The following is a 24,875-nucleotide window of genomic DNA, read 5'->3' as shown; positions in this document are numbered from 1 at the left end:
GGAGTTTACAAAACAAACTCGTACTGATTGATCTCTCCCCCACTTATTCTATCAGACGTGCACAACTGCATTCAGTCGGGAGCTCAAGTATGTTTAATTGCAACGAAAACTCACTTAAACTCGTGAAGAGCACTTATTCTATCAGGCTAGCTGTGTCTCCAGTTTAATTTCCACTTCCTCTATCTAGGGGACAATTTCTCAATTGTGATACTGGTCTGGACAGATGAAATGTTAGTTACAGAAAGTTGGACTGTTGCAGGAAATTTATACAATGAGATTTACAGGAATTGGAGCGTTCCAATAATCACATCTTCTTCCTGTTGTGTCCATGGGCTAGAGAGAGAACAAGTCATTTCCTCTCAAATCCATGAAGAGAAATGAACAAGTACACACCTTGGAAAAAAGGAGAGATAATTGGGACGCAATCCTGGTGAGATAAAGTTCTAACACTGTAGCTGTGAAACCAGTGAGGTTTGAAGTAGTCACAGTTTATGGATGACAAATAACTGTTGGCAGTCTGCTCAAGCTTCCTATCTGTTCATAATAAAAAATGCTGAGTCATCTCTTCAATACAGACAACTTTAATCAGAGCTTTACAGAGCAACTAGACAGGAAGTGAAAAGACAACCATAAGATCCATTGTAATTATTGACAATGGTCTTTTATGACAAATGAGTAGTAGAACGTTCAGAGGAAAAAAAGAGAACAGGATCAGTAAGGAAACGACTGCAAGAGTGTAATAAAACATCTCAATGTAACAATATTACAATAAGAAGTGATGGTGATATATACATCTCAATGTAACAATATTACAATAAGAAGTGATGGTGATATATACATCTCAATGTAACAATATTACAATAAGAAGTGATGGTGATATATACATCTCAATGTAACAATATTACAATAAGAAGTGATGGTGATATATACATCTCAATGTAACAATATTACAATAAGAAGTGATGGTGATATATACATCTCAATGTAACAATATTACAATAAGAAGTGATGGTGATAAATACATCTCAATGTAACAATATTACAATAAGAAGTATGATGGTGATATATACATCTCAATGTAACAATATTACAATAAGAAGTATGATGGTGATATATACATCTCAATGTAACAATAATACAATAAGAAGTGATGGTGATAAATACATCTCAATGTAACAATAATACAATAAGAAGTGATGGTGATATATACATCTCAATGTAACAATATTACAATAAGAAGTATGATGGTGATATATACATCTCAATGTAATCTCAATGTAACAATATTACAATAAGAAGTGAGTGATGGTGATATATACATCTCAATGTAACAATATTACAATAGTGATGGTGATATATACATCTCAATGTAACAATATTACAATAAGAAGTATGATGGTGATATATACATCTCAATGTAACAATATTACAATAAGAAGTATGATGGTGATATATACATCTCAATGTAACAATAATACAATAAGAAGTGATGGTGATAAATACATCTCAATGTAACAATAATACAATAAGAAGTGATGGTGATATATACATCTCAATGTAACAATATTACAATAAGAAGTGATGGTGATATATACATCTCAATGTAACAATAATACAATAAGAAGTGATGGTGATAAATACATCTCAATGTAACAATATTACAATAAGTAGAGTGGTTTAGAAGTTCCTTTACTTTCATGGACTTCAGACGAAGTGACAGAACTACAGTGAAACAACTATAGCGCAGCTACTACCAGTCTTTGGTATCAGGATTCTCTTTGGTAGTCACTACAAGGGTCAAGTCTGGCCAGGGACCTGATGGAGCTTGGCACTTGTGGGTTTGAATTTCCACTAGGACAACCCATACAAAAATGGATAAAAGCATCTGCTAAATGGCATATATTATGTAGTATTTTGTGGAGCTGAGGGAAGCTCACCACCTGCTCAGGGACTATATAGGATAGACATAACCCTTTTGGCTACCCCTGGGTTGTATTCATTAGGCACCAAATGGAAGAAAATGGACTGAAAAAGGGAGGGACTATCTGGACTTGTCCAATAAGAATTAGTTTTTGTTTCTTCGTTGTAAAACATTTTCCAACATCATATGCCCTAGTGAATACGAACCTCATACATTTACAGAAATGTTGATTTGATTGAAGTGCCATGTCCCAGTCCTTCAGATAAAGGTAGTACAGTCAAATTAATATCAAATGCGTTTGTAGACGTAGATGATATTGTTGCAGTTGGGACAGCTGTGATTCACGTCTTTACATGAGTCTACACAGAAAGGGATGGCGCAGCATGGCCAGCACCTAGAGGGTAAACAGTGGAGTTAATGAATTCTCTCTGTCAAAATGGTACCCTATTCCATAATGCACTAATTAAAGGTATGCCTATAGGCTTTAGTTGAGAGGGCTAACACTTGTGTGGTGCACGGGTTTCCTACCCCAGTCGGTCATATACACAGCTATACTACAGCATAGCATTACAGAATGATTTCTCTCACCCAACAATGAAGAGGCCACCACAGATGAGCCAGGTGAGCAGGCCAGCATTGGTCTCTGTCTTGGTGACCACGTGCTGCTGGCAGTGGGGACACATGGTCGAACCTCCGACCTCCATCAGGCTAGGAGTCATTATTACCTGGGTCACTAAGGAGAGAGAGAGAGACACACACAAGGTTAGGAGACATTATTACCTGGGTCACTAAGGAGAGAGAGAGAGAGACACACACAACTTTAGGAGACATTATTACAAGGGTCACTGAGGAGAAAGAGAGAGAGACCCAAGGTTAGGAGACATTATTGCATTTGTCACTGAGGAGAACGAGAGAGAGACAAGGTTAGGAGACATTATTGCATTTGTCACTGAGGAGAACGAGAGAGAGACCCAAGGTTAGGAGACATTATTGCATTTGTCACTGAGGAGAACGAGAGAGAGACAAGGTTAGGAGACATTATTGCATTTGTCACTGAGGAGAACGAGAGAGAGAGACAAGGTTAGGAGACATTATTACATGGGTCACTAAGGAGAGTCAAGGTAACCAAGTTCCCCACCAAGTTCCCCACCAAGTTCCCCACCAAGTTCCCCACCAAGTTCCCCACCAAGTTCCATTTTTTCATTATTATTTTTCCTAACATTTCCCAATCTTTTGTTTTTCTTCTTCTGTCCATCTTTCTTTTCTTGCCTCTTCCCATGTCATTTGTCTCTCTCACTTTCCGTCCATCCTTCTTTACAACTTTAAAAGGGGCACCGATGTGACACGGATTGTAGCGTAATTGAAGAGTAATGTAAAAGGAACTGTTTAGTGGATCATGAATACAACTTAAATTTCCCTTATCTAGAACGACAGAAATAAATATGTGAAAGTCAATGCTGACACCTGGTGGTCTGCTGAGTACAACTGCGCTTTATACACTTTCTACACACATGCGCACGTGCACGTGCACACACACAAACACAGTTGAATTGCACTTCCGGAATAGAAGCCCAAAGAGAATCAAATAACCTTCCCTTTCTAAAGACTAAATATTTACTCAGGCATCGTTTTGTTCTGCTAAACAGTTCTCCACAGCAGATGAGGTTATTTCCTTTGAACCAGTTTAATGTAGAATATTAACTTGGTCGCAGACCTGTTTGTGCTCATTGTGACAATTACAGCAATGGCGTTGTAGATTGCACATCTGGGACCAATGCTAGTCGAGTCTGCCTGAGAGCTGAGGAAGGAAAGCTGATCCAGCATCAGAGACCATTCATTCCCACCAGTCTGTTACACATTTTAGAGTGCCTCCAAATGAAATCAACCATGATTGGCTGGCACCTCTCTGGCACAGCACAATAACATCAGTGTTAGAGTGTTAGAGTGTCATATGAATGCGCTGTGGCGGGCAACCGGACAAAACGATACTGTTTCAGTCTGAACTATGTACAGCCATTGTTGGAGATTGGCAGTTTGGGTCAATTCCGGGGCCATAATTCTAGTCAGGTCACAAGGGGGTTTTAGTGTTCATGTTAGAATTAGTGTTAGGATAAGAATTAGGTTTAGGGTTAGGCGCTAGCGTTAGTTTTAGGGTCAGGGTTAATAGCTAGGGTTACGTTTGGGGTTAGGGTTAGGGAAAATAGGATTTTTAATGGGACTGAATTTTGTGTCCCCACAAGTTTAGCTGTACATCACTCTGTGTGTGGTGGAAGTGGAAGTATCAACTCACCGACTGGCACCGGTCCACCTGGTCCAGAGGTGTACTGTGGTGGAGGTGTGTACACACCTGCTTGGGGACCTTGAATAGGAGAGTAAGATCCCAATCACAATGTGGTCACAATGCAATGAACATGTTATTACTATACCACCACGTACTGTGGAATAAGATTGTACCTAGTGGTGGAAATGGACTTGATTAAAGGGAGTTTTACATTTAAGGGAGTTTTACAGTTTTACATAGCGGTTTGCATTTATTTAGATGTTGTTTCTTACCTGGAAAGCAGTCTGTTGAAGGTTGCTTTGCTCAGACTCCTTTCAAGGTAAGGAAAACATGTTCTAAATATGTAACATTGCTGAACTATCATTTTAACTGGGTTAACCCACAAAGGGGGGTCAGGGGGCAAACTGATTCAGATAGTTGCACCATATCATCAACTAAATTCACCCCCAGTGAAAGTCATTTCCAGTTCCAATGGGTTCCACCCCATTTCCAGTTCCAATGGGTTCCACCCCATTTCCAGTGCCAATGGGTTCCACCCCATTTCCAGTTCCAATGGGTTCCACCCCATTTCCAGTTCCAATGGGTTCCACCCCATTTCCAGTTCCAATGGGTTCCACCCCATTTCCAGTTCCAATGGGTTCCACCCCATTTCCAGTTCCAATGGGTTCCACCCCATTTCCCAATGGGTTCCACCCCAGTTCCAATGGGTTCCACCCCCCATCCAATGGGTTCCACCCCATTTCCAGTTCAATGGGTTCCACCCCATGTTCTTCCCTTGATAAGAACTTGTTTACATATGTCTGGATAAGAGCATGTACTGTGATAAATTACTAGAATGTGCATAGCTACATATAAATGGTCAGGGTTTATTGTGTGCGTAGGTGTTTGACTGTTTTTCCACACATATCTGGCACCACACATTATTGACATTGAAGGGGAGTGCTTCCAAAGTGGTGTTGTAAAATAGTACTTGAAGGAGGTAAGTGTTTTCTGTGCTGTAATCCACAACACAATCAAAATGATTCAAAGGAGGGGAAAGAACACAGAACTTTTGAAACAGTATGTTCATACTTTATAAGTGCTTGAATGGTTTGGGAGAACTGAAGAAATAGGGTACTTTCCAATGCCTCCATTCTCCACCAGTGTAGCCAAAGAGCAGGACAGACAGACAGACAGACAGACAGACAGAGACAGACAACCGCCAATCAAGCTGTTTGTTGTTGTGTGTTCTCACTTGGCTTGGGCTGATTGTATCATATCTACAGTAGTTGCCACAAGGGGCAGAGAATGTTCAGTTCATCTCCATAGACCCACATGTGTATTTTAGACGAGTTTGTTGTGTGTCCTGTCGTCTTTAAGATGGAGTTGATAATGGCGAAGAAGAAAAACATTCTAAGAGGTATTTTTTTGTTACAAAAACTCATGTGAAAATGCTTGGTTCTCATACACAGAATATACAGTAAATCCAGCCTTCTAAAGTACAATATGAACCAGTAGACACTCACCTCCCTGGTAGGGACCAGGCTGGAACCCTGGTTGTGGAGGACCAGGGGAGGCAGGGTATCCGCCTGGGGGCTGGGGGTACAAGCCTGGCTGGGGGCCCTGGCCCGTGGCTATCCCCCCATAGTTCATGGGAGGTTCTGGGTGAGGGGCGGAAGTACCATCCCCGGGATAACCTTTCTCCATCTCGACTGATCTCTACCTGCAATGAGGGAAACTGTTGTGTTGTGTTTATTTATTTGTATCCCCATTAGCTTTTGCAGAAGCATCAGCTACTCTTCCTGGGGTCCACAATAAAACAAAAACATGAATAGTAAAAAAACTCTGACACACTGATACCCTACAGAAAGAAAAAAGGGCCTCCTGAGTGGTGCAGTGGTCTAAGGCACTGCATCGCAGTGCTAGCTGTGCCACTAGAGATCCTGGGTTTGAGACCAGGCTCTGTCGCAGCCGGCTGAGACCGGGAGACCCATGGGGTGGCGTACAATTAGCCCACCGTCGTCTGGATTAGGGGAGGGTTTGACTGGCAGGGATGTCCTTGTCCCTTTGCGCACTAGTGACTCCTGTGGCGGACCGGCCACAGTGCACACTGACATGGTCGCCAGGTGTACGGTGTTTCCTCCGACACATTGGTGCGGTTGGCTTCCGGGTTAAATGGGCATTGTGTCAAGAAGCAGTGCGGCTTGGTTGGGTTGTGTTTCGGAGGATGCAGGGCTCTCGACCTTCGCCTCTCCCGAGTCTGTACGAGAGTTGCAGCGATGAGAAAATACTGTAACTACTAATTGGATACCACGAAATCGGGGAGAAAAGGGAGAAAAAGTAAATAAAAATAAATCTGACAATGTTTAAGAAGTCCTATGAAACATTATAAGATTAATAAAAATAATTTATTTTGAGCCTACAGGCTACATGAAATCAAAGGTTATTGTTTGTTAAACACACTTACCCTGACCACTGTCAACAACTAATATATATATATATATATATTATAGTAGGCTAAGAATATAAAATGGAATATAACGGAATAAAATACAAATAATATTTTTCCATCACGGGAACATGTGGAACCACTGTCATATATCCACATTTCATCTCTTTTTCAACCTCTGCAGGTTTTTGGAGTTGTCTATACGAGATCGAGCAAAATCATGCACTTAATTTAGGCTACATTATTGCATGCCAAATGGTTCTGATCAGTGATAATCAAATCGTATTAGTCACATGCGCCGAATACAACCTTACAGTGAAATGCTTACTTACGAGCCCCTAACCAACAATACAGTTTTAAAAAATACAGATAAAAATAAGGAATAAAAGTAACAAGTAATTAAAGATCAGATAGATAAGAAAACAAATAGATAAGCTATACCACCTTCACTTATTTGCCCAGCCAGAGAATGAACCAAATATACACACAGAGATTCAGTGAAATAAAATCACATTGATGAAGACAAGTCAAAGGTTTTTTGTCAGTAGTAGGTCTAGGCTACTAAGCGACTGAAGAGGAAAATCATCTATTTAAGCTACATTCACATGTTGGCAAAATGTTCTGATCATGGGCAATAAATTAGCCAACCTGACCAGATGATCATGAGCAGTACTCACCTCAACGTAGCTAACACTTCTACAACCTAGCTGTGGCCTATAACCAATATCCAAACGGAGCCTCAGTGAAAAGGAAATACATCTGACATTCATTTAATTATTAAGACCAGTTCCCACTTGTCTCAGAGCAACCTGAAACAGCACTGAAGTTGTTGGCCACACGCAGCAGGCTATTGCTTCAATAAAATGTATTATAACAATTGGATGACTTTGGGAGATTCAGTAAGCAACAATTTGATGCCTTCAATTGCATTAGCCTACTTTTATTCAAATATTTTGGTCATTCAGTGATATTCATTCCCAAAGTAATTCTTGATGGATCCATCCAGTTGTGGTTATTAAGAAACAGTGCATATGGTGGTGGGCTTTGCGAAGATGGATGAAGTGACATGTCTCGCAAAGTTCAGAAAGGACGATAGTAGTAATGACCACTGCCTAGCAACCATCAAGACCTTAAATCTTGGCACACCCATCCCTTTAGCGGGATCATTTGTCAATATCTGCTGAATCGCAGAGCGCCAAATTCAAATTAAATTACTAAAAATATTTAATTTTCATGAAATCACATGTGCAATATACCAAAACACAGCTGAGCTTGTTAATCCAACTGGCGTGTAAGATTTCAAAAAACCTTTACAGCGAAAGCTATCCAAGCGTTTGTTAGGACAGCTCTCTCGGCAGACAAAACATTAAAACAGCAAAGTAGATTGGTCACAAAAGTCAGAAAAGCAATAAAACGAATCGCTTAAGATCATCCGATGATCTTCGGATGTTTGCACTCACGAGACTCCCAGTTACACAATAAATGTTAGTTTTGTTCCATAAAGATTATTTTTATATCCAAAAAACTCAATTTGGTTGGCACGTTTTGTTCAGTAATCCACAGGCTCGTGCAGGTCACGACGGGCAGACGAAAATTCCAAATAGTATCCGTAAAGTTCGTAGAAACATGTCAAACGTTTTTTATAATCAATCCTCAGGTTGTTTTTACAATAAATAATCGATAATATTTCAACCGGACTTTAGCTTTTTCAATAAGAGAGAGAGAGAGAGAGAGAGAGAGAGAAAAGGTCTGCTCCAAGCTGGTGGTGCATGCAAAACTCTGGGGACACCCAGCTATGCACTGACGCGATGTGATCATTCCCTCTCATTTTTCAGAATGAAAGCCTGAAACTATGTCTAAAGACTGTTCACACCATGTGGAAGCCATAGGCAAAGGAATCTGGTTGATATCCCTTTAAATGGAGGGAAGGCATGCAATGGAACAGAGAGGTTTCAAAATAACAGCACTTCCTAGTTGGATTTTCCTCAGGTTTTCACCTGCAATATCAGTTCTGTTATACTCACAGACAATATTTTGACTGTTTTGGAAACTTGAGTGTTTTCTATCTGCCAATTATATGCATATTCTAGCTTCTGGGCCTGACAAATAGGCAGTTTCATTCGGGTACGTTTTTCATCAAACATCAAAATACTGCCCCCCAAGTCTCAAGAGGTTATCAAGAGTGTAGTGCATGCCAATGCCGCCTCAGCATTACGGCTACATTTCATACTAAACCATAGGTAGAACTTTACCACAATCATGACTAGGCCAGTTCGCGGAAATAAAAGGCTTTGATACCGGCTACACTTTTCAGACATAGAGAAAAGGTGAAACAAAGTTGGAGGGATGCTAAAGTTGGTGGAAAAATGTATTGGTTTGACAAGGACAGTGATACAAATTTAAAATACAATGATATACAAACAACTAAAGCATAATACAAACAATGCAACTAAAAAATGTTGTGTGTTTTAAGAGTGCGTCTGTGTGTGTTTGTGTGCGTGTCCACATACAGTCCCTGCCGTTCCATATGTTTTTAAAAAAGGTATTTAGCTTTTTGCTTTAGTAATTGGAGATGGATCGATCATGGCTCTGAATAATACTGTGCGTTGCCGTGAATTCATGTTGGACTTGGGGACTGTGAAGAGACCCCTGGTGGCATGTCCTGTAGGTTTGCTGAGTGATTAACCAACATTTTATTTTTAATAACTAATCATTAGTTAAACAACTAATTGACCGAAGTTGGTTCAATTTAGTTATTTTTTTGTGAGCGAACATGTCATTTCTCTAGAGAGAAATTAAATAATTAACAAGAGAAATCAAGTTAAGAATCATGTGGGATGCTGGGCTGAAGGGAGTTTTTATTAAGCAAATATTCAAAGTAATACAGTGCAGAAATGTGGTAACTGCAATGATCATAATTGCGCAGTTTTTTTTTTTTTTTTTTTAGCTCAAAGACAGATCAGAGAGGAAGAGACGAAGCAAGAGGTTTCACTCTCGCCAAAATCTGTCCAAAATAAGCCAAGTGAGTTTCTATGGGCTTATTTTGGACCTAAACCTTTCACCTGCCTTACTGGCTTTGGGAAAATACTCTCATTGTTAGGGCATCATCATTGTATGCATATCTCTGGATGGATACTCTTTTAAGCCTGCTAAATTAGGTTTGATGCACACAGACCACATCAATGAGGAATGTACGACAGGGACAGAGACAGTTTGTGAAAAAGTATACCTTATCTACTTTGACAAACGAGTAAAATGATTGATGTCAAACAGCTCTGCAGCATATAATGCCTTCAGAAACTATTCAGACCCCTTTCTCAACATTTTGTTACTTTACAGTGTTATTCCTCAGAAATCTACGCACAATACACCATAATGACAAAGCGAAAACATTTATTTTTATTTTTTATGTTTGCAAATGTATTCAAAATAAAAAACAGAAACAACTTATTTACATAGGTATTCAGACCCTTTGCTATGAGACTCAAAATTGAGCTCAGGTGCATCCTGTTTCCATTGATCATTCTTGAGATGTTTCTACAACTTGATTAGAGTCCACCTGTGGTAAATTCAATTGTTTGGACATTATTTGGAAAGGCACACACCTGTCTATATAAGGACCCACAGTTGATATTGCATGTCAGAGCAAAAACCAAGCCATGAATTCAAAGGAATTCATGGCTTGTTGAGACACAGATCTGCGGACGGGTACCAAAAATGTTCTGCAGCATTGAAGGTCCCCAAGAACACAGTGGCCCCCATCATTTTTAAATTGAAGAAGTTTGGAAACAAATCAAATCAAATGTATTTATATAGCCCTTCGTACATCAGCTGATATCTCAAAGTGCTGTACAGAAACCCAGCCTAAAACCCCAAACAGCAAGCAATGTAGCTGTAGAAACACCAAGACTCCTCCTAGAACTGGCCGCCCGGCCAAACTGAGCAATCCAGGGAGAAGGGCCTTGCTTAAGGAGCTCACAGAGTTCCTCTGTGGAGATGGGAGAAACTTCCAGAAGGACAACCATCTCTGCAGCACTCCACCAATCTGGCCTTTATGGTATAGTTGCCAGACGGAAGCCCCTCAGCAAAAGGCACATGACAGCCAACTTGGGGTTTGCCAAAAGGCACCTAAAGACTACCAGACCATGAGAAACAAGATTCTCTGGTCTGATGAAACCAAGATTGAACTCTTTGGCCTGAATGCCAAGCGTCATGTCTGGAGGAAACCTGACACCATCCGTATGGTGAATCATGGTGTTGGCAGAATCATGCTGTGGGGATGTTTGTCAGCTGCAGGGACTGGGAGAATAGTCAGGATTGAGGGAAAGATGAACAGAGAAAAGTACAGAGATCCTTAATGAAAACCTGCTGAAGAGCGCTCAGGACCTCAGACTGGGGCAAAGGTTCACCTTCCAACAGAACAATGACCCTAAGCACACAGCCAAGACAATGCAGGAGTGGCTTCAGGACAAGTCTCTGAATGTCCTTGAGTGGCCCAGCCAGAGCCCAGACTTCAACCCGATCGAACATCTCTGGAGAGACCTGAAAATAGGTGTGCAGTGACGCTCCCCATCCAACTTGACAGAGCTTGAGAGGATCTGCAGAGAGAAATTGGAGAAATTCCAAATACAGGTGTGCCATGCTTGTAGCGTCATACCCAAGAAGACTCAATGCTGTAGTCGCTGCCAAAGGTGCTTCAACAAAGTACTGAGTAAAGGGTCTGAATACTTATGTAAATGTGATATTTCAGTTTTCTATTTTTAATAAATTATCAAACATTTAAAAAAAATAGCTTTGTCATGGAGTATTATGTGTAGATTGATGAGAAAAAAACAATTTATTAAATTTTAGATTAAGGCTGTAACATAACAAAATGTGGAAAAAGTAAAGCGGACTGAATACTTTCAGAAGGCACTCTACATAGGCAGGGTAGCTAAATAGTATTAGTAAAGACAGTACTGTATAGGGACCACATAACTTTAGATGGCCTCGCTGGCTGACTGCTACTGCCTGAGCAGAGATTAGATTATTCATTTAAGGAAAAAAATGATAAAGTCAAATAAAAACTAAGAAGCAGTTCATCTCTCATCCACCCCTTAACCAGGAAAGACTGGAATGCATCTGGTTGATGTTAGGTATGTGTGCAGTTAAGGGCAAGGCGTGCTGTTATGCTTTGAGCCAGCTATAGCTTTGCTAGGTCTTTTCTGAACTTGACCATATTACCGGACAGTAATCAAGATGAGACCAGAGCCTTAACAACTAGTACAGTTTATTATTAATCACTCATTCTGATATTGACTAACTCCTTATTTAGACTTTCAGTGAGCTCCCTGGCTTTGGGTGCTGACATATAGTGTATAATCATCCACATACAGTCATTCTAGCTTTGTGTAAGACCAGTAGCAATTCATTGGTAAAAATAGAGAAAAGTGATGGCCCAAGGCAACTGCCCAGAGGGACATCACATTGTACATGTCTGATGTTAGAACAGTTTTCATTGGGTTCTATTGGATAAATAACTCTCCAACAATGTGATGGCAGGTGATGTAAAGCCAAAGCAAGTGAGTTTCTTCAATACCAATTTATGATCAATAACATGATAAGCTGCATTGAAATCTAACACTACAGCTCCAACTATTATAATCTATTTTAACCAATCACCTGTCCCCTAAGTCAGTGCAGTACAAGTTGAGTGCCCTTCTCTATATACATGCTGAAAATCAGTAGTTAACTCTGAAAAACAGCATTGTATTTGGTTAAACACAATTCTCTCCATCAGTTTACTAAGAACAGGCAGCAAACTGATTGGGCGGCTGTTAGAGCCAGCAAAGGGTATTTGACTATTTTTAGGAAATGGAATTCATGTAACTTCCTTCCACACCTGTGGACACACACTCCTGTAGGCTTTGGTTAAAGATATAGCAGATAGTGGTGACAATCCAGTCCGCTACCATTCTCAATAGTTTCCCATCAAGATTGTCTTTACCTGGTGGTTTATCATTAGTGATGGATAACAGTAGTTTTTCCACCTCTCCCACACTAACTTGACCAAATTCAAAACAATAACCCTTCCATTTCATTATTAGATATTTTATACAAAAATATGACAGTTCCCTGTTCAGTGTTGTCATTTCCCTTCTGAGATGTTCCACTTCACTAGTGAGAGTCATTGAAATGATGGCAACACCAAAAGGTTTAGTTGTAAATGACCCATCAACTTCAATGAACAATGGAGATTCATTGGGTTTTCAGCACATGTTATCAGTTTAGGTACTCCAAAGTATTTTTCCATTGTGTTTTATGTCATTTATCTTGGTTTGGTAATATAATTTATTATTTTTGTTAGGCTTAGTCACAACATTTCTCAATTGACAGTATGTCAACCAATAACCTGAGCAGCTCTTTAGAATCACGTCTTTGAACCATACAATTGTTCAATGCATCATCAATTCAGGGGCTCTACAGTTCTCACAGTTGATTTCTTACACATCAATTCAGGGACTCTACAGTTCTCAGTTGATTTCTTACACATCAATTCAGGGGCTCACAGTTCTTTGAACCATCACAATTCAGGGGCTCTACAGTTCTCACAGTTGATTTCTTACACATCATCAATTCAGGGTCTACAGTTCTCACAGTTGATTTCTTACACATCAATTCAATACAGTTTCACAGTTGATTTCTTAACATCAATTTTACAAATTCCATTTTTGTTGCATCTGGATTCACATTTCTCCCAGTTGCATCAGATCAGTTGATTTCTTACACATCAATTCAGGGGCTCTACAGTTCAACATAAATTTTTACACATCTTCAGTTCTTTGCACAAAATCAGTCTTTGAACCATACAATTGTTCAATGCATCATCAATTCAGGGGCTCTACAGTTCTCACAGTTGATTTCTTACACATCAACAATTCAGGGGCTCTACAGTGCTCACAGTTGGATTTCTTACACATCAACAATTTGCATAAATCATTTTACAAATACTTCCAGTTCTGCATCTGGATTCACTTCCCCATACGCATCAGATCAACATAAATGTTTTACATCTTCAACAAAAGAGTCCTGAGAAAATATTTTGTATGATCTCTTACAGCTTACTTTAGGCCCAAGCTTTGGCACTTTGGCTTTCCTTGTTATTGTCACAATGTTATGTTGTTGTGTTGCATTATATTATTATGTTGTATTAAGCACCTGGTCAGAGTTTCTATACCTACCATACTTATTTCCATCTCCTTTTTCTTCCTACCACACTTCCCGTGGGTTGCCATGACAACTTCACAAAAAGCATGTGTTTGTTTACCTATAGCTACTCCTACAAAACTCTTATTCTATCATTTTTCTTAAAAGAAAAAGTGAATGTGAAACAATGTGGTCAATTGCTGTAGAATACTAAGGAGGAAGTGGAAAACTGTTTTTCCTCATCTCTCATTAGCGTGTGACTATCCTATGACCATCTGTCTTTGAAGCCCAAGCTTTAGCTCAGTGGACAAACAGTCTTATGGTGTTGTTGAGTGGTGATAAATGTCACAGATTTCACAAAAACTTCTTGTACTTTTCTAGACTGGGGATCTTGTACTTTTCTAGACTGGGGATCTTGAATTGTGGAACTGAAATGTGAGTTAGTTCCCTATTATCTGGTCTAACCAATGAAACACTTCAGACAATAACACATTGGGGTTGTTAAGGGGGTCCCAGAAGAGACTTAACTCAAAGCATGGAGAGAAACAGATGCGACCATTGTCCCTCATCTAAAAAAATGGCACAGAGTAAATGGCCGCAGTTTTATGAGCACCTAACCAATTGCGCTATGTGGTTTTCTTTTTGCGTTATTTGTAACTTATTTTGTACATAAATGTTCTGTCACCGTATCTTAATGCAGAAAATAGCTTCTGGATATCAGGACAGCGATCACTCACCTCAGATTAGACAAATTTTTTTTTCCGTCAACAAGCAGGACGCAGAGGACATTCTTCAAACACCCGACAAGGTCAACATCCCGTTATTGGCAAGAGCAAGAGATGCAGGTACAGAGGTCACAGGGCAGGGTGCCTCGTAAGGATCCGCAGAAGGCGAGTGGGAAAGCTTCCGCTACCGTCAATATTACTTGCCAACGTACAATCATTGGACAATAAATTAGACGAGGTACGATCATCAATATCCTAACAACGGGACATCAAAAATGTTATCTTATGATTCATGGAATCGTGACTGAATGATGACATGGATATTCAGCTAGCGGGATATACGTTGCACCGGTAGATAGAACAGCACACTATTTGTAAGAACAGCACACTATTTGTAAGACACAGTAAGACACTATTTGCCATCTATACTTTTCGTGGCTGTTTATTTACCACCAATGACAGATGCTAGCACTAAGACTGCACTCAGTCAGCTGTATAAGGAAATAAGCAAACAGGAAACTGCTCACTCAGAGGCGGCACTCCTGGTGGCTGGGGACTTTAATGCAGGAAAACTTAAATCAGTTTTACCTCATTTCTATCAACATGTTAAATGTGCAACCAGAGGGAAAATAACTCTAGATCACATGTACTCCACACACAGAGACACGTAAAAAGCTCTCCCTCACCCTCCATTTGGTAAATCTAACCACAATTCTATCCCCCCCCCCGATTTCTGCTTACAAGCAAAAATCAAGCAGGAAGCACCAGTGACTCGGTCTATAAAAAGTGGTCAGATGAAGCAGATGCTATACTATAGGACTGTTTTGCTATCACAGACTGGAACATGTTCCAGGATTCTTCCAATGGCATGGAGGAGTACACCACATCAGTCACTGGCTTTATCAATAAGTGCATCGAGGACGTCATCCCCAAAGTGACTGTACGTACATACCCCAACCAAAAGCCATGGATTACAGGCAACATTCGCACTGAGCTAAAGGGTAGAACTGCCGCTTTCAAGATGCGGGACTCTAACAAGAAGCGTATAAGAAATCCTGCCATGCCCTCAGACGAACTATCAAACAGGCAAAGTGCCAATACAGGGCTAAGATTGAATCATACTACACCAGCTCTGATGCTCGTCTTATGTGGCAGGGCTTGCAAACTATTACAGACTACAAAGGGAAGCACAGCCGCGAGCTGCGCAGTGACATGAGCCTACCAGATGAGCTAAATCACTTCTACGCTCGCGTCGAGGCTAGCAACACTGAGGCATGCATGAGAGCATTAGATGTTCCGGACGACTGTGTGATCATGCTCTCCGTAGCCGACGTGAGTAAGACCTTTAAGCAGGTCAACATTCAAACTGATTACCAGGACGTGTACCCCGAGCATGTGCTGACCAACTGGTAGGTGTCTTCACTGACATTTTCAACATATCCCTGATTGAGTCATACCAACATGTTTCAAGGAGACCACCATAGTCCCTGTTCCCAAGAACACTAAGGCAACTTGCCTAAATGACTACAGACCCGAGCATTCATGTCCGTAGCCATGAAGTGCATTGAAAGGCTGGTAATTGCTCACATCAACACAATCATCCCAGAAACCATAGACCCACTCCAATTTTCATACCACCCAACAGATCCACAGATGATGCAATCTCCATTGCACTTCACACTGCCCTTTCCCACCTGGACAAAAGGAACACCTACGTGAAAATGCTATTCATTGATTACAGCTGATTACAGCTGTACTATGGTGTTCAACACCATAGTACCCTCAAAACTCATCACTAAGCTAAGGATCCTGGGACTAAACATCTCCCTCTGCAACTGGATCCTGGACTTCCTGACGGACCGCCCCCAGGTGGTAAGAGTAGGTAGCAACACATTTGCCACACTGATCCCCAACACTGGAGCCCCTCAGGGTGCATGCTCAGTCCCCTCCTGTACTCCTGTTCAACCACGACTGCATGGCCAGGCACGACTCCAACACCATCATTAAGTTTGCAGACGACATAACAGTGGTAGGCCTGATCACCGACAACGATGAGACAGCCGAAAGGGAGAAGGTCAGAGACCTGGCCAGGTGGTGCCAGAATAACAACCTATCCCTCAAAAGATTTGACATGAGTCCTCAGAACCTCAAAAGGTTCTACAGCTGCAACATCGAGAGCATCTTGACTGGTTGCATCACTGCCTGGTACGGCACCTGCTCGGCCTCCGACCGCAAGGCACTAGAGGGTAGTGCGTACGGCTCAGTTCATCACTAGGGCTAAGCTACCTGCCATCCAGGACCTCTACATCAGGCGGTGTCAGTGGAAGGCTCTAAACATTGTCAAAGACCCAAGCCATAGACTGTTCTCTCTACTTCCGCCTGGCAAGAGGAACTGGAGCGCCAGTCTAGGACTAAAAGGCTTCTCAACAGCTTTTACCCCCAAGCCATAAGACTCCTGAACATGTAATCAAATGGCTACCCAGACTATTTGCATTGTGTCCAGCCATCCCCTCTTTTACGCTGCTGCTACTCTCTTTTTATCATATATGCATATTCACTTAAACTATACATTCATGTACATACTACCTTAAATTAGCCCGACTAACCGGTGCCCCCGCACGTTGTCTACCCTGAAGGTGGGGTTCACCCAGGGAGCCATACAACCTAGAACCACCACTGTTCATTAGTCTGTACTACTATAAGATCATTACTAACCCACCTGTTTAAACAAATCAACTTAATATCAAGCATTTTACTGGCTGAATCAGGTGGTGTTAGTGATGGGCAAGAACAAATATGTGCACCTCTGTTGGTCCCCAGAACCAGGATAAAGAAACCCTGCTATATGTTAATACTCCCACATCCTGTTCATCACTCGGCTTATAACTAAGCTTGGAAATTGAGGCAAGCTATATGTTATCTGGCTGCTGTATAAACCCATTAAGAAGGAGTAATGTTGTAAATGTTGCCTTGAGACAGTGGACTTCCCCGTTTCCCTCCATCTCTCCTCTTATTGATTTGATAAAGCCTCTGGATAGCCTACTAAAGCTTTCACATTATCTAAATGGTGTACTTGGACGAAGTAGTGTATCTGTATTGTAGTGAATAATACATCTGCATTCTGAAGTAGTGCATCTGTATTGTAGTGAATAATACATCTGTATTGTAGTGAATAATACATCTGTATTGTAGTGAATAATACATCTGCATTCTGAAGTAGTGTATCTGTATTGTAGTGAATAATACATCTGCATTCTGAAGTAGTGTATCTGTATTGTAGTGAATAATACATCTGCATTCTGAAGTAGTGTATCTGTATTGTACAGTAAAGCTGTTAGTATGGTTGTGTTTTTCTATAGTATGAAATTGCTTACTGTAACTGTATATTCAAGCTATATTAAGTTGAGTCTATACAGTAAACATACAGTGTGTATGAGGTTGTGTGTCAGTGTTTAAACTCTACCAGTGGAGGCTGATGACGGGAGGACGGCTCATAATAATGTCTGGAACGGAGTGAATGGAATGGCATCAAACACATGTAAACCTTGTGTTTGATATTTTGTTTTTATACCATTACACTCATTCCGCTCCAGCCATTACCACGAGCCATCCTCCCCAATTAAGGTGCCACCAACCTCCTGTGCACTCTACCCTGAGTTGGCTCCTACTCAGAGTAAATACACAAGTAGTGCCACACCCTAACAAGGATTTCCTCACGACTAACTGTAACTAACACAGTAATTTTAACATCTTCTCCTCTCTTCTCATAATAATACTATTTAACAGAGGACAGACCAACATAAATCTCTCCTATAACACAAATACTGCTGTAGAAAACAGGTTAAAATACAGATGTTGGATCTTAATTTGACCAGTTTGCTACAGCAGGGAAAATATCCTGCAGCAACAGGAAATGTGAACTATTATGTAGATTATAATTACATTGACGTTTTGTAGGGGTTGATACTTTTCAAAGTGGAAATTACGAACGTTTAAGTTCTCCAACAAGAGGGTGATCAAATTAAGATCCTACATGTGTAGGCTCCATACAAGATGAATTAGACGACAAACATTTACAAGTGACGGTCTGTATCCCAGGCTTTAGGCTAGCTCTTAACCCCAAACCTCTACTACAGTATGAGAGGCCGTTCAGGTCTTGTGTGTTAAAATGAACACATCAAATAACACTATTTGGTCAATCAAATAAGACTATTTCACGCGTCAAATAACCAAGACGACCGTGACCTGAACGGCGTCGCATACTGCAGAGCGTAATACTCCTCTCCTCCTTATCCCCCCCAGTCCATGGTCTCCTAAAGGGAGAATCTCTAATCCCTGGCCCAAATACCTGAAGGATTCCTGGGGTGAACGACTGGGCTGATGGCCTGGAACTATCCGGTCCTGGGAGAAAAGAAAGACTGAGGTACCTTTGATTTAAGAGCGAAAAAGAATTGGTGGGAGGAGGAGAGTGTATGAGAGGGAGGAGTAAAAGCAAACTTCCCAAGACCTCCTACAGTTTCTGATATTACGGGAAATTGAAACTCTGACCTTACGTTAGCATTGGGACCTGCTGTGTTTTGTGATGCTGTTCAAGCGGTTGCAATCAAAGGAAAGTGTTGAAATACCAATGTAGGTTGAAGGAATGAAAGAGTTCCACAATAACATGCAAACAAAAGAGCCTGCTCCAATACAGTTTCAGTGAAAGAGAAACAGATGAAGAGAGAGGGAGGGCACGATGGGAGGGGGAGAGAGATTGAGAGAGAGAAATGGAAACAGAGGAGAGCGAGGGAGTAAGACATTCATAAAAATAATGATTGTGTTTGAAAAATTGATTGTATTTCAAAGCAGTTTGGGCTGACTGTTCCGTCATTAGCTTTCAGGAGAATCCACGCCCTTCACAAACTCATGTGATGCCTGACCTCAACCTTTCAGTGGTCACACACCAACGCATGCATTGTTTAGGGTGCTATTTACAAAGGGTTCAGTGTGCTCATAGCTTAATCCTACAGTTAACACTGGGCATGAAATATCATGGACTATAGTCTATATGACATAATTGTAAGAATAGATGGAAATATCAGCTGTATTAAATAGTTATAAAAACGCACCACCTATTTTAGTCAATAGGGGAAAATCTTACTGTGAGAAGGAGTGGAAACATCAAGAAAACAGCTGATCAATAGCCAATTAATTTACTATGAGAGGTCTGAGAAATATTGGACATATTCTAGATATTACTTCTAGAAACAAATTAGTATAAAATGAATATTTCCACAACCTGTTGTAATTTGAACTTCCTGGATGGTGAATTTGATTTAATAGTCTCTCTTTACATTTTACATTTAAGTCATTTAGCAGACGCTCTTATCCAGAGCGACTTACAAATTGGTGCATTCACCTTATGACATCTTTGAACCTTTATTTGACCAGTTTAGTCACATTGAGAGTAGAAACCTGTTTTACAAGACAGACCTGGACAAAATAGTAGCACACAATGGAAAACATGCATCTGTTAATATTTGTATTCTCTGCCTGTGTATGACTCCACATTATGAACATTAGGCACAGCACATGGTGACAGACAGGGGAATAACTTTGATTGGAGATGTGGGGGGTGGGTTAGGGGGGTTCTGGCCTAGGGGGCTCTTCCCCATGATTTGTTTTTTTCCAAATAGAGTTCATTTCATTCACTTCAACACAATCTAACATGATCCCATGGCATGGAAATAGGAGAAAAACATGAATGAACAGCCTAACCCTAAATGTGAGATATTGCACAGGGCTTTTACCGCAAACTCAGCTTACTGGACCTGGTACTGCTATTGATGTGCATAGGTCAAAATTAGGGTTGGGCTGCTCATTGAATTTCCTGTATTTTTTTGCTACTACTCAACTTGTATGGAAACTTCCCATTGCTGTGTATTACATGTGAAAAATGACTACCCTTTCTGTTAAGCACATGCACAGATATTTATCAATCCAATGATACACTTCTGTAGCTAAAACAAAGTTTAAAAGTGGTTAGAAGTCCAAAATGCACAGGTGTTGTTGTGGGACCTTCTATCTTATTTAACCATACCAAATGTAACATATCATACTAATTTCAGTGTCCTGGATTTACATTTGCTATTTACTTCTAGTCTATGAGACGAGCTGTGTACAGGAGCGATATGCTTTTGGAATGAGCTCATCTGCCATCGCCAGAGAGTGATCTGAGCATCTGAGTCAGTGATACTGGAAAGATTTTTTAGGACTATAATTTCCTCCTCATATGTGAGTCTCCACAGACAGAGGCCTGAGCTATTGATTGATTCAAGACAAGGTTGTTTTTATTGAACTTAGATTCTCAGATTGTCAGCGTCAAAGTAGCCTGTCATTTCCATCATTTGTGCTGAAAAAAAGATTTTGCTCAGCCTCCAGTCATGTAAAAGGACATATAATTGCATCAAATGTGTTTATTAAAGGCCCATTTTCTCCCGGACCCTATGCTAATAAAAATGTTCCCTATGTTCCCTAACTTCTGTATGCGCCTCTACTGTTCTGCTCTATGCCACTATGCAAATGCACTGATATGCATGCAATGCTTTATTATAAAGGGGATGTTTTTATGCATTCTGGTACAAATGAAGCACTGAACACAGGTAGTCTAGACTCCAGCTAACCACCCTATACTAAAATATCCTCACAAACCTCTCTCTATATGGCCAGCCATATATCATGGCTATATGATGAAGTTATTATTTAAGAGCATTGAAGATGAATCACAATCAGTAAAAAAAAAAGTATTGAGCTCGCTAACTAGCAGATTTAAATCAATCATCAATATCAACGATCAGCTGATAGCCTACCCTCTTTTCCTGATGTCAATCATGTCTATAGGAGTCACTGTAACTAGCTTGCTTACCATTTGTGATGAGTGAGTGTGTTGTTGCAGAAATAAATAGGCATATGCTAAAACATTTAAAACTCTATACCCTAGCACTAGCACTGGGATTGAACCCAACATCCTCTGAGCCGTAGATCTGTAACGAGGCCCGCTAGCTGGTAATAGGTGCTTGCGTTGCCCCTAGTAGATGATAGTAAATTGCTACGGAAGTCAAATAAACCAGGATGCCATATTTTGACCATTTCAAATATGCATAATTATGTCATCCACTAGAGTCTGGCCTGCTCTACTTCACACTACCTGCTCAACCTAGAGCTGAACATGGAAACCTAGAGGTATAAACAATGCAGCTATTCCCTCCGCAAGGCTATTAAACAAGCTAAGCGTCAATACAGAGACAAAGTGTAATCTCAATTCAATGGCTCAGACACAAGAGGCATGTGGCAGGGTCTACAGTCAATCACGGACTACAAGAAGAAACCCAGCCCAGTCACGGACCAGGATGTCTTGCTCCCAGGCAGACTAAATAACTTTTTTGCCCGCTTTGAGGACAATACAGTGCCACTGACACGGCCTGCAACGAAAACATGCGGTCTCTCCTTCACTGCAGCCGAGGTGAGTAAGACATTTAAACGTGTTAAACCTCGCAAGGCTGCAGGCCCAGACGGCATCCCCAGCTGCGCCCTCAGAGCATGTGCAGACCAGCTGGCCGGTGTGTTTACGGACATATTCAATCAATCCCTATACCAGTCTGCTGTTCCCACATGCTTCAAGAGGGCCACCATTGTTCCTGTTCCCAAGAAAGCTAAGGTAACTGAGCTAAACGACTAGCGCCCCGTAGCACTCACTTACGTCATCATGAAGTGCTTTGAGAGACTAGTCAAGGACCATATCACCTCCACCCTACCTGACACCCTAGACCCACTCCAATTTGCTTAGCGCCCAAATAGGTCAACAGAAGATGCAATCTCAACCACACTCCACACTGCCCTAACCCACCTGGACAAGAGGAATTCCTATGTGAGAATGCTGTTCATCGACTACAGCTCGGCATTCAACACCATAGTACCCTCCAAGCTCGTCATCAAGCTCGAGACCCTGGGTCTCGACCCCGCCCTGTGCAACTGGGTACTGGACTTCCTGACGGGCCGCCCCCAGGTGGTGAGGGTAGGCAACAACATCTCCTCCCCGCTGATCCTCAACACGGGGGCCCCACAAGGGTGCGTTCTGAGCCCTCTCCTGTACTCCCTGTTCACCCACGACTGCGTGGCCACGCACGCCTCCAACTCAATCATCAAGTTTGCGGACGACACAACAGTGGTAGGCTTGATTACCAACAACGACGAGACGGCCTACAGGGAGGAGGTGAGGGCCCTCTAACTAAGGAGATGATTGTGGACTTCAGGAAACAGCAGAGGGAACACCCCCCTATCCACATCGATGGAACAGTAGTGGAGAGGGTAGCAAGTTTTAAGTTCCTCGGCATACACATCACAGACAAACTGAATTGGTCCACTCACACTGACAGCGTCGTGAAGAAGGCGCAGCAGCGCCTCTTCAACCTCAGGAGGCTGAAGAAATTCGGCTTGTCACCAAAAGCACTCACAAACTTCTACAGATGCACAATCGACAGCATCCTGGCGGGCTGTATCACCGCCTGGTACGGCAACTGCTCCGCCCTCAACCGTAAGGCTCTCCAAAGGGTAGTGAGGTCTGCACAAGGCATCACCGGGGGCAAACTACCTGCCCTCCAGGACACCTACACCACCCGATGTTACAGGAAGGCCATAAAGATCATCAAGGACATCAACCACCCGAACTACTGCCTGTTCACCCCGCTATCATCCAGAAGGCGAGGTCAGTACAGGTGCATCAAAGCTGGGTCCCAGAGACTGAAAAACAGCTTCTATCTCAAGGCCATCAGACTGTTAAACAGCCACCACTAACATTGAGTGGCTGCTGCCAACACACTGTCATTGACACTGACCCAACTCCAGCCACTTTAATAATGGGAATTGATGGGAAATGATGTAAATATATCACTAGCCACTTTAAACAATGCTACCTTATATAATGTTACTTACCCTACATTATTCATCTCATATGCATACGTATATACTGTACTCTACATCATCGACTGCATCCTTATGTAATACATGTATCACTAGCCACTTTAACTATGCCACTTTGTTTACTTTGTCTACATACTCATCTCATATGTATATACTGTACTCGATACCATCTACTGTATGCTGCTCTGTACCATCACTCATTCATATATCCTTATGTACATATATATTCCTTATCCCCTTACACTGTGTATAAGACAGTAGTTTTGGAATTGTTAGTTAGATTACTTGTTGGTTATCACTGCATTGTCGGAACTAGAAGTACAAGCATTTCGCTACACTCGCATTAACATCTGCTAACCATGTGTATGTGACAAATAAAATTAGATTTGATTTGATTTGATTTGATTTAGAGCTGAACATGGAAATCATTACAGGCTGGATAGAGCAGACCTGCATGAAGTAGATGTTTCCATACTAGTTGAGTAGTGGAGTTGTTTATCCATACAAAGTAGGTAACATTTCTCAGTAGCCTTCCCAGACACACTTTTCCTTTGAGATAGATAGGCTTTCTCCAGATTGTTTGAAGTAGTCGTGACAGTATCATACTATATGCAGCAGAGGGCAGCATTCATCTGAGACAGAAATTGGCGATTCAAAAAAAGTAATGATTGGAAGTTTTTTGTAGTGACGTGTTGAGAATGGCCAGTCACAGGACTGCCAAAAGAGCCTGAGTCAATCAGATGCGGGCAGGATGAGTAAAGGTCAGTAACATTGTCATTTCTCATTCTAACAAATCATCAGTAGGAGTCAAGAGTGTTGACAAATGACCAATACTTACAATTGAATAATACCTTAATCTGGCAGGAAGTGAACTGGCAAACGGAGGGATGCTGGTATCAAATCCTAGATGCCATTGCCAGCTGTTGTGCCCTTGAGAAAGACATCCCCCACACCTCTCCTAAACCTGTTAGTGTATGTGTATGTATGGGTGTCTTTCGGATGTTGGGTTAAAAGAAGAACTCACATTTCTGTTGGACCTTGTGTGCAATTGAACAATAAAGTGATCTTATCTTAATAAAGTATCATTACCATAATAAGTCAACATTGCATCACGGTAACATGGACCTCTCACATGACAGTGGACTGGATAGTGTTGTTGTGCAACCATTTATATGGTTAATAATACAACATGGTATTATTAACCATATAAGTATTGATCTGATTTGAGATCAGAGGGACAACAGAGGATCAAGACACAGTTTTTATAGATAAAATATTGATTATGATGACATGTTGTTGTTGGTCATGGTGGTGTGTGTGTGTGTGTGTGTGTGTGTGTGTGTGTGTGTGTGTGTGTGTGTGTGTGTGTGTGTGTGT

At 41.2% G+C, this 24,875-nt stretch overlaps 1 protein-coding gene across 4 annotated transcripts in view; it reads right to left on the bottom strand.

Moving 5' to 3' along the window:
* Positions 1-565: 565 nt before the first annotated feature.
* Positions 566-24,875, bottom strand: part of LOC118371197 (lipopolysaccharide-induced tumor necrosis factor-alpha factor homolog) — a 78,914-nt gene continuing 54,604 nt past the window's right edge. Inside the window, exons 1-6 of one of the 4 annotated variants that reach the window (XM_052519434.1) lie at positions 18,889-19,043; positions 5,708-5,904; positions 4,212-4,280; positions 2,510-2,654; positions 1,375-2,315; positions 566-1,271 (exon numbers count right to left, since the gene is read on the bottom strand). In XM_052519434.1, coding sequence (XP_052375394.1) covers positions 2,210-2,315; positions 2,510-2,654; positions 4,212-4,280; positions 5,708-5,888 — 501 coding nt within the window. In that variant the 5' untranslated portion in view covers positions 5,889-5,904; positions 18,889-19,043 and the 3' untranslated portion in view covers positions 566-1,271; positions 1,375-2,209. Of the gene's footprint in view, positions 1,272-1,374; positions 2,316-2,509; positions 2,655-4,211; positions 4,281-5,707; positions 5,920-18,888; positions 19,044-24,875 lie in introns of those variants that run through there. The other 3 variants (XM_052519435.1, XM_052519436.1, XM_052519437.1) reach the window with 3 other exon arrangements.

The sequence above is a fragment of the Oncorhynchus keta genome, chromosome 5, assembly GCF_023373465.1.
Source record: "Oncorhynchus keta strain PuntledgeMale-10-30-2019 chromosome 5, Oket_V2, whole genome shotgun sequence".
In the NCBI taxonomy this organism is placed as follows: domain Eukaryota; kingdom Metazoa; phylum Chordata; class Actinopteri; order Salmoniformes; family Salmonidae; genus Oncorhynchus; species Oncorhynchus keta.
This window is presented reverse-complemented; position numbering and strand designations above follow the sequence as displayed.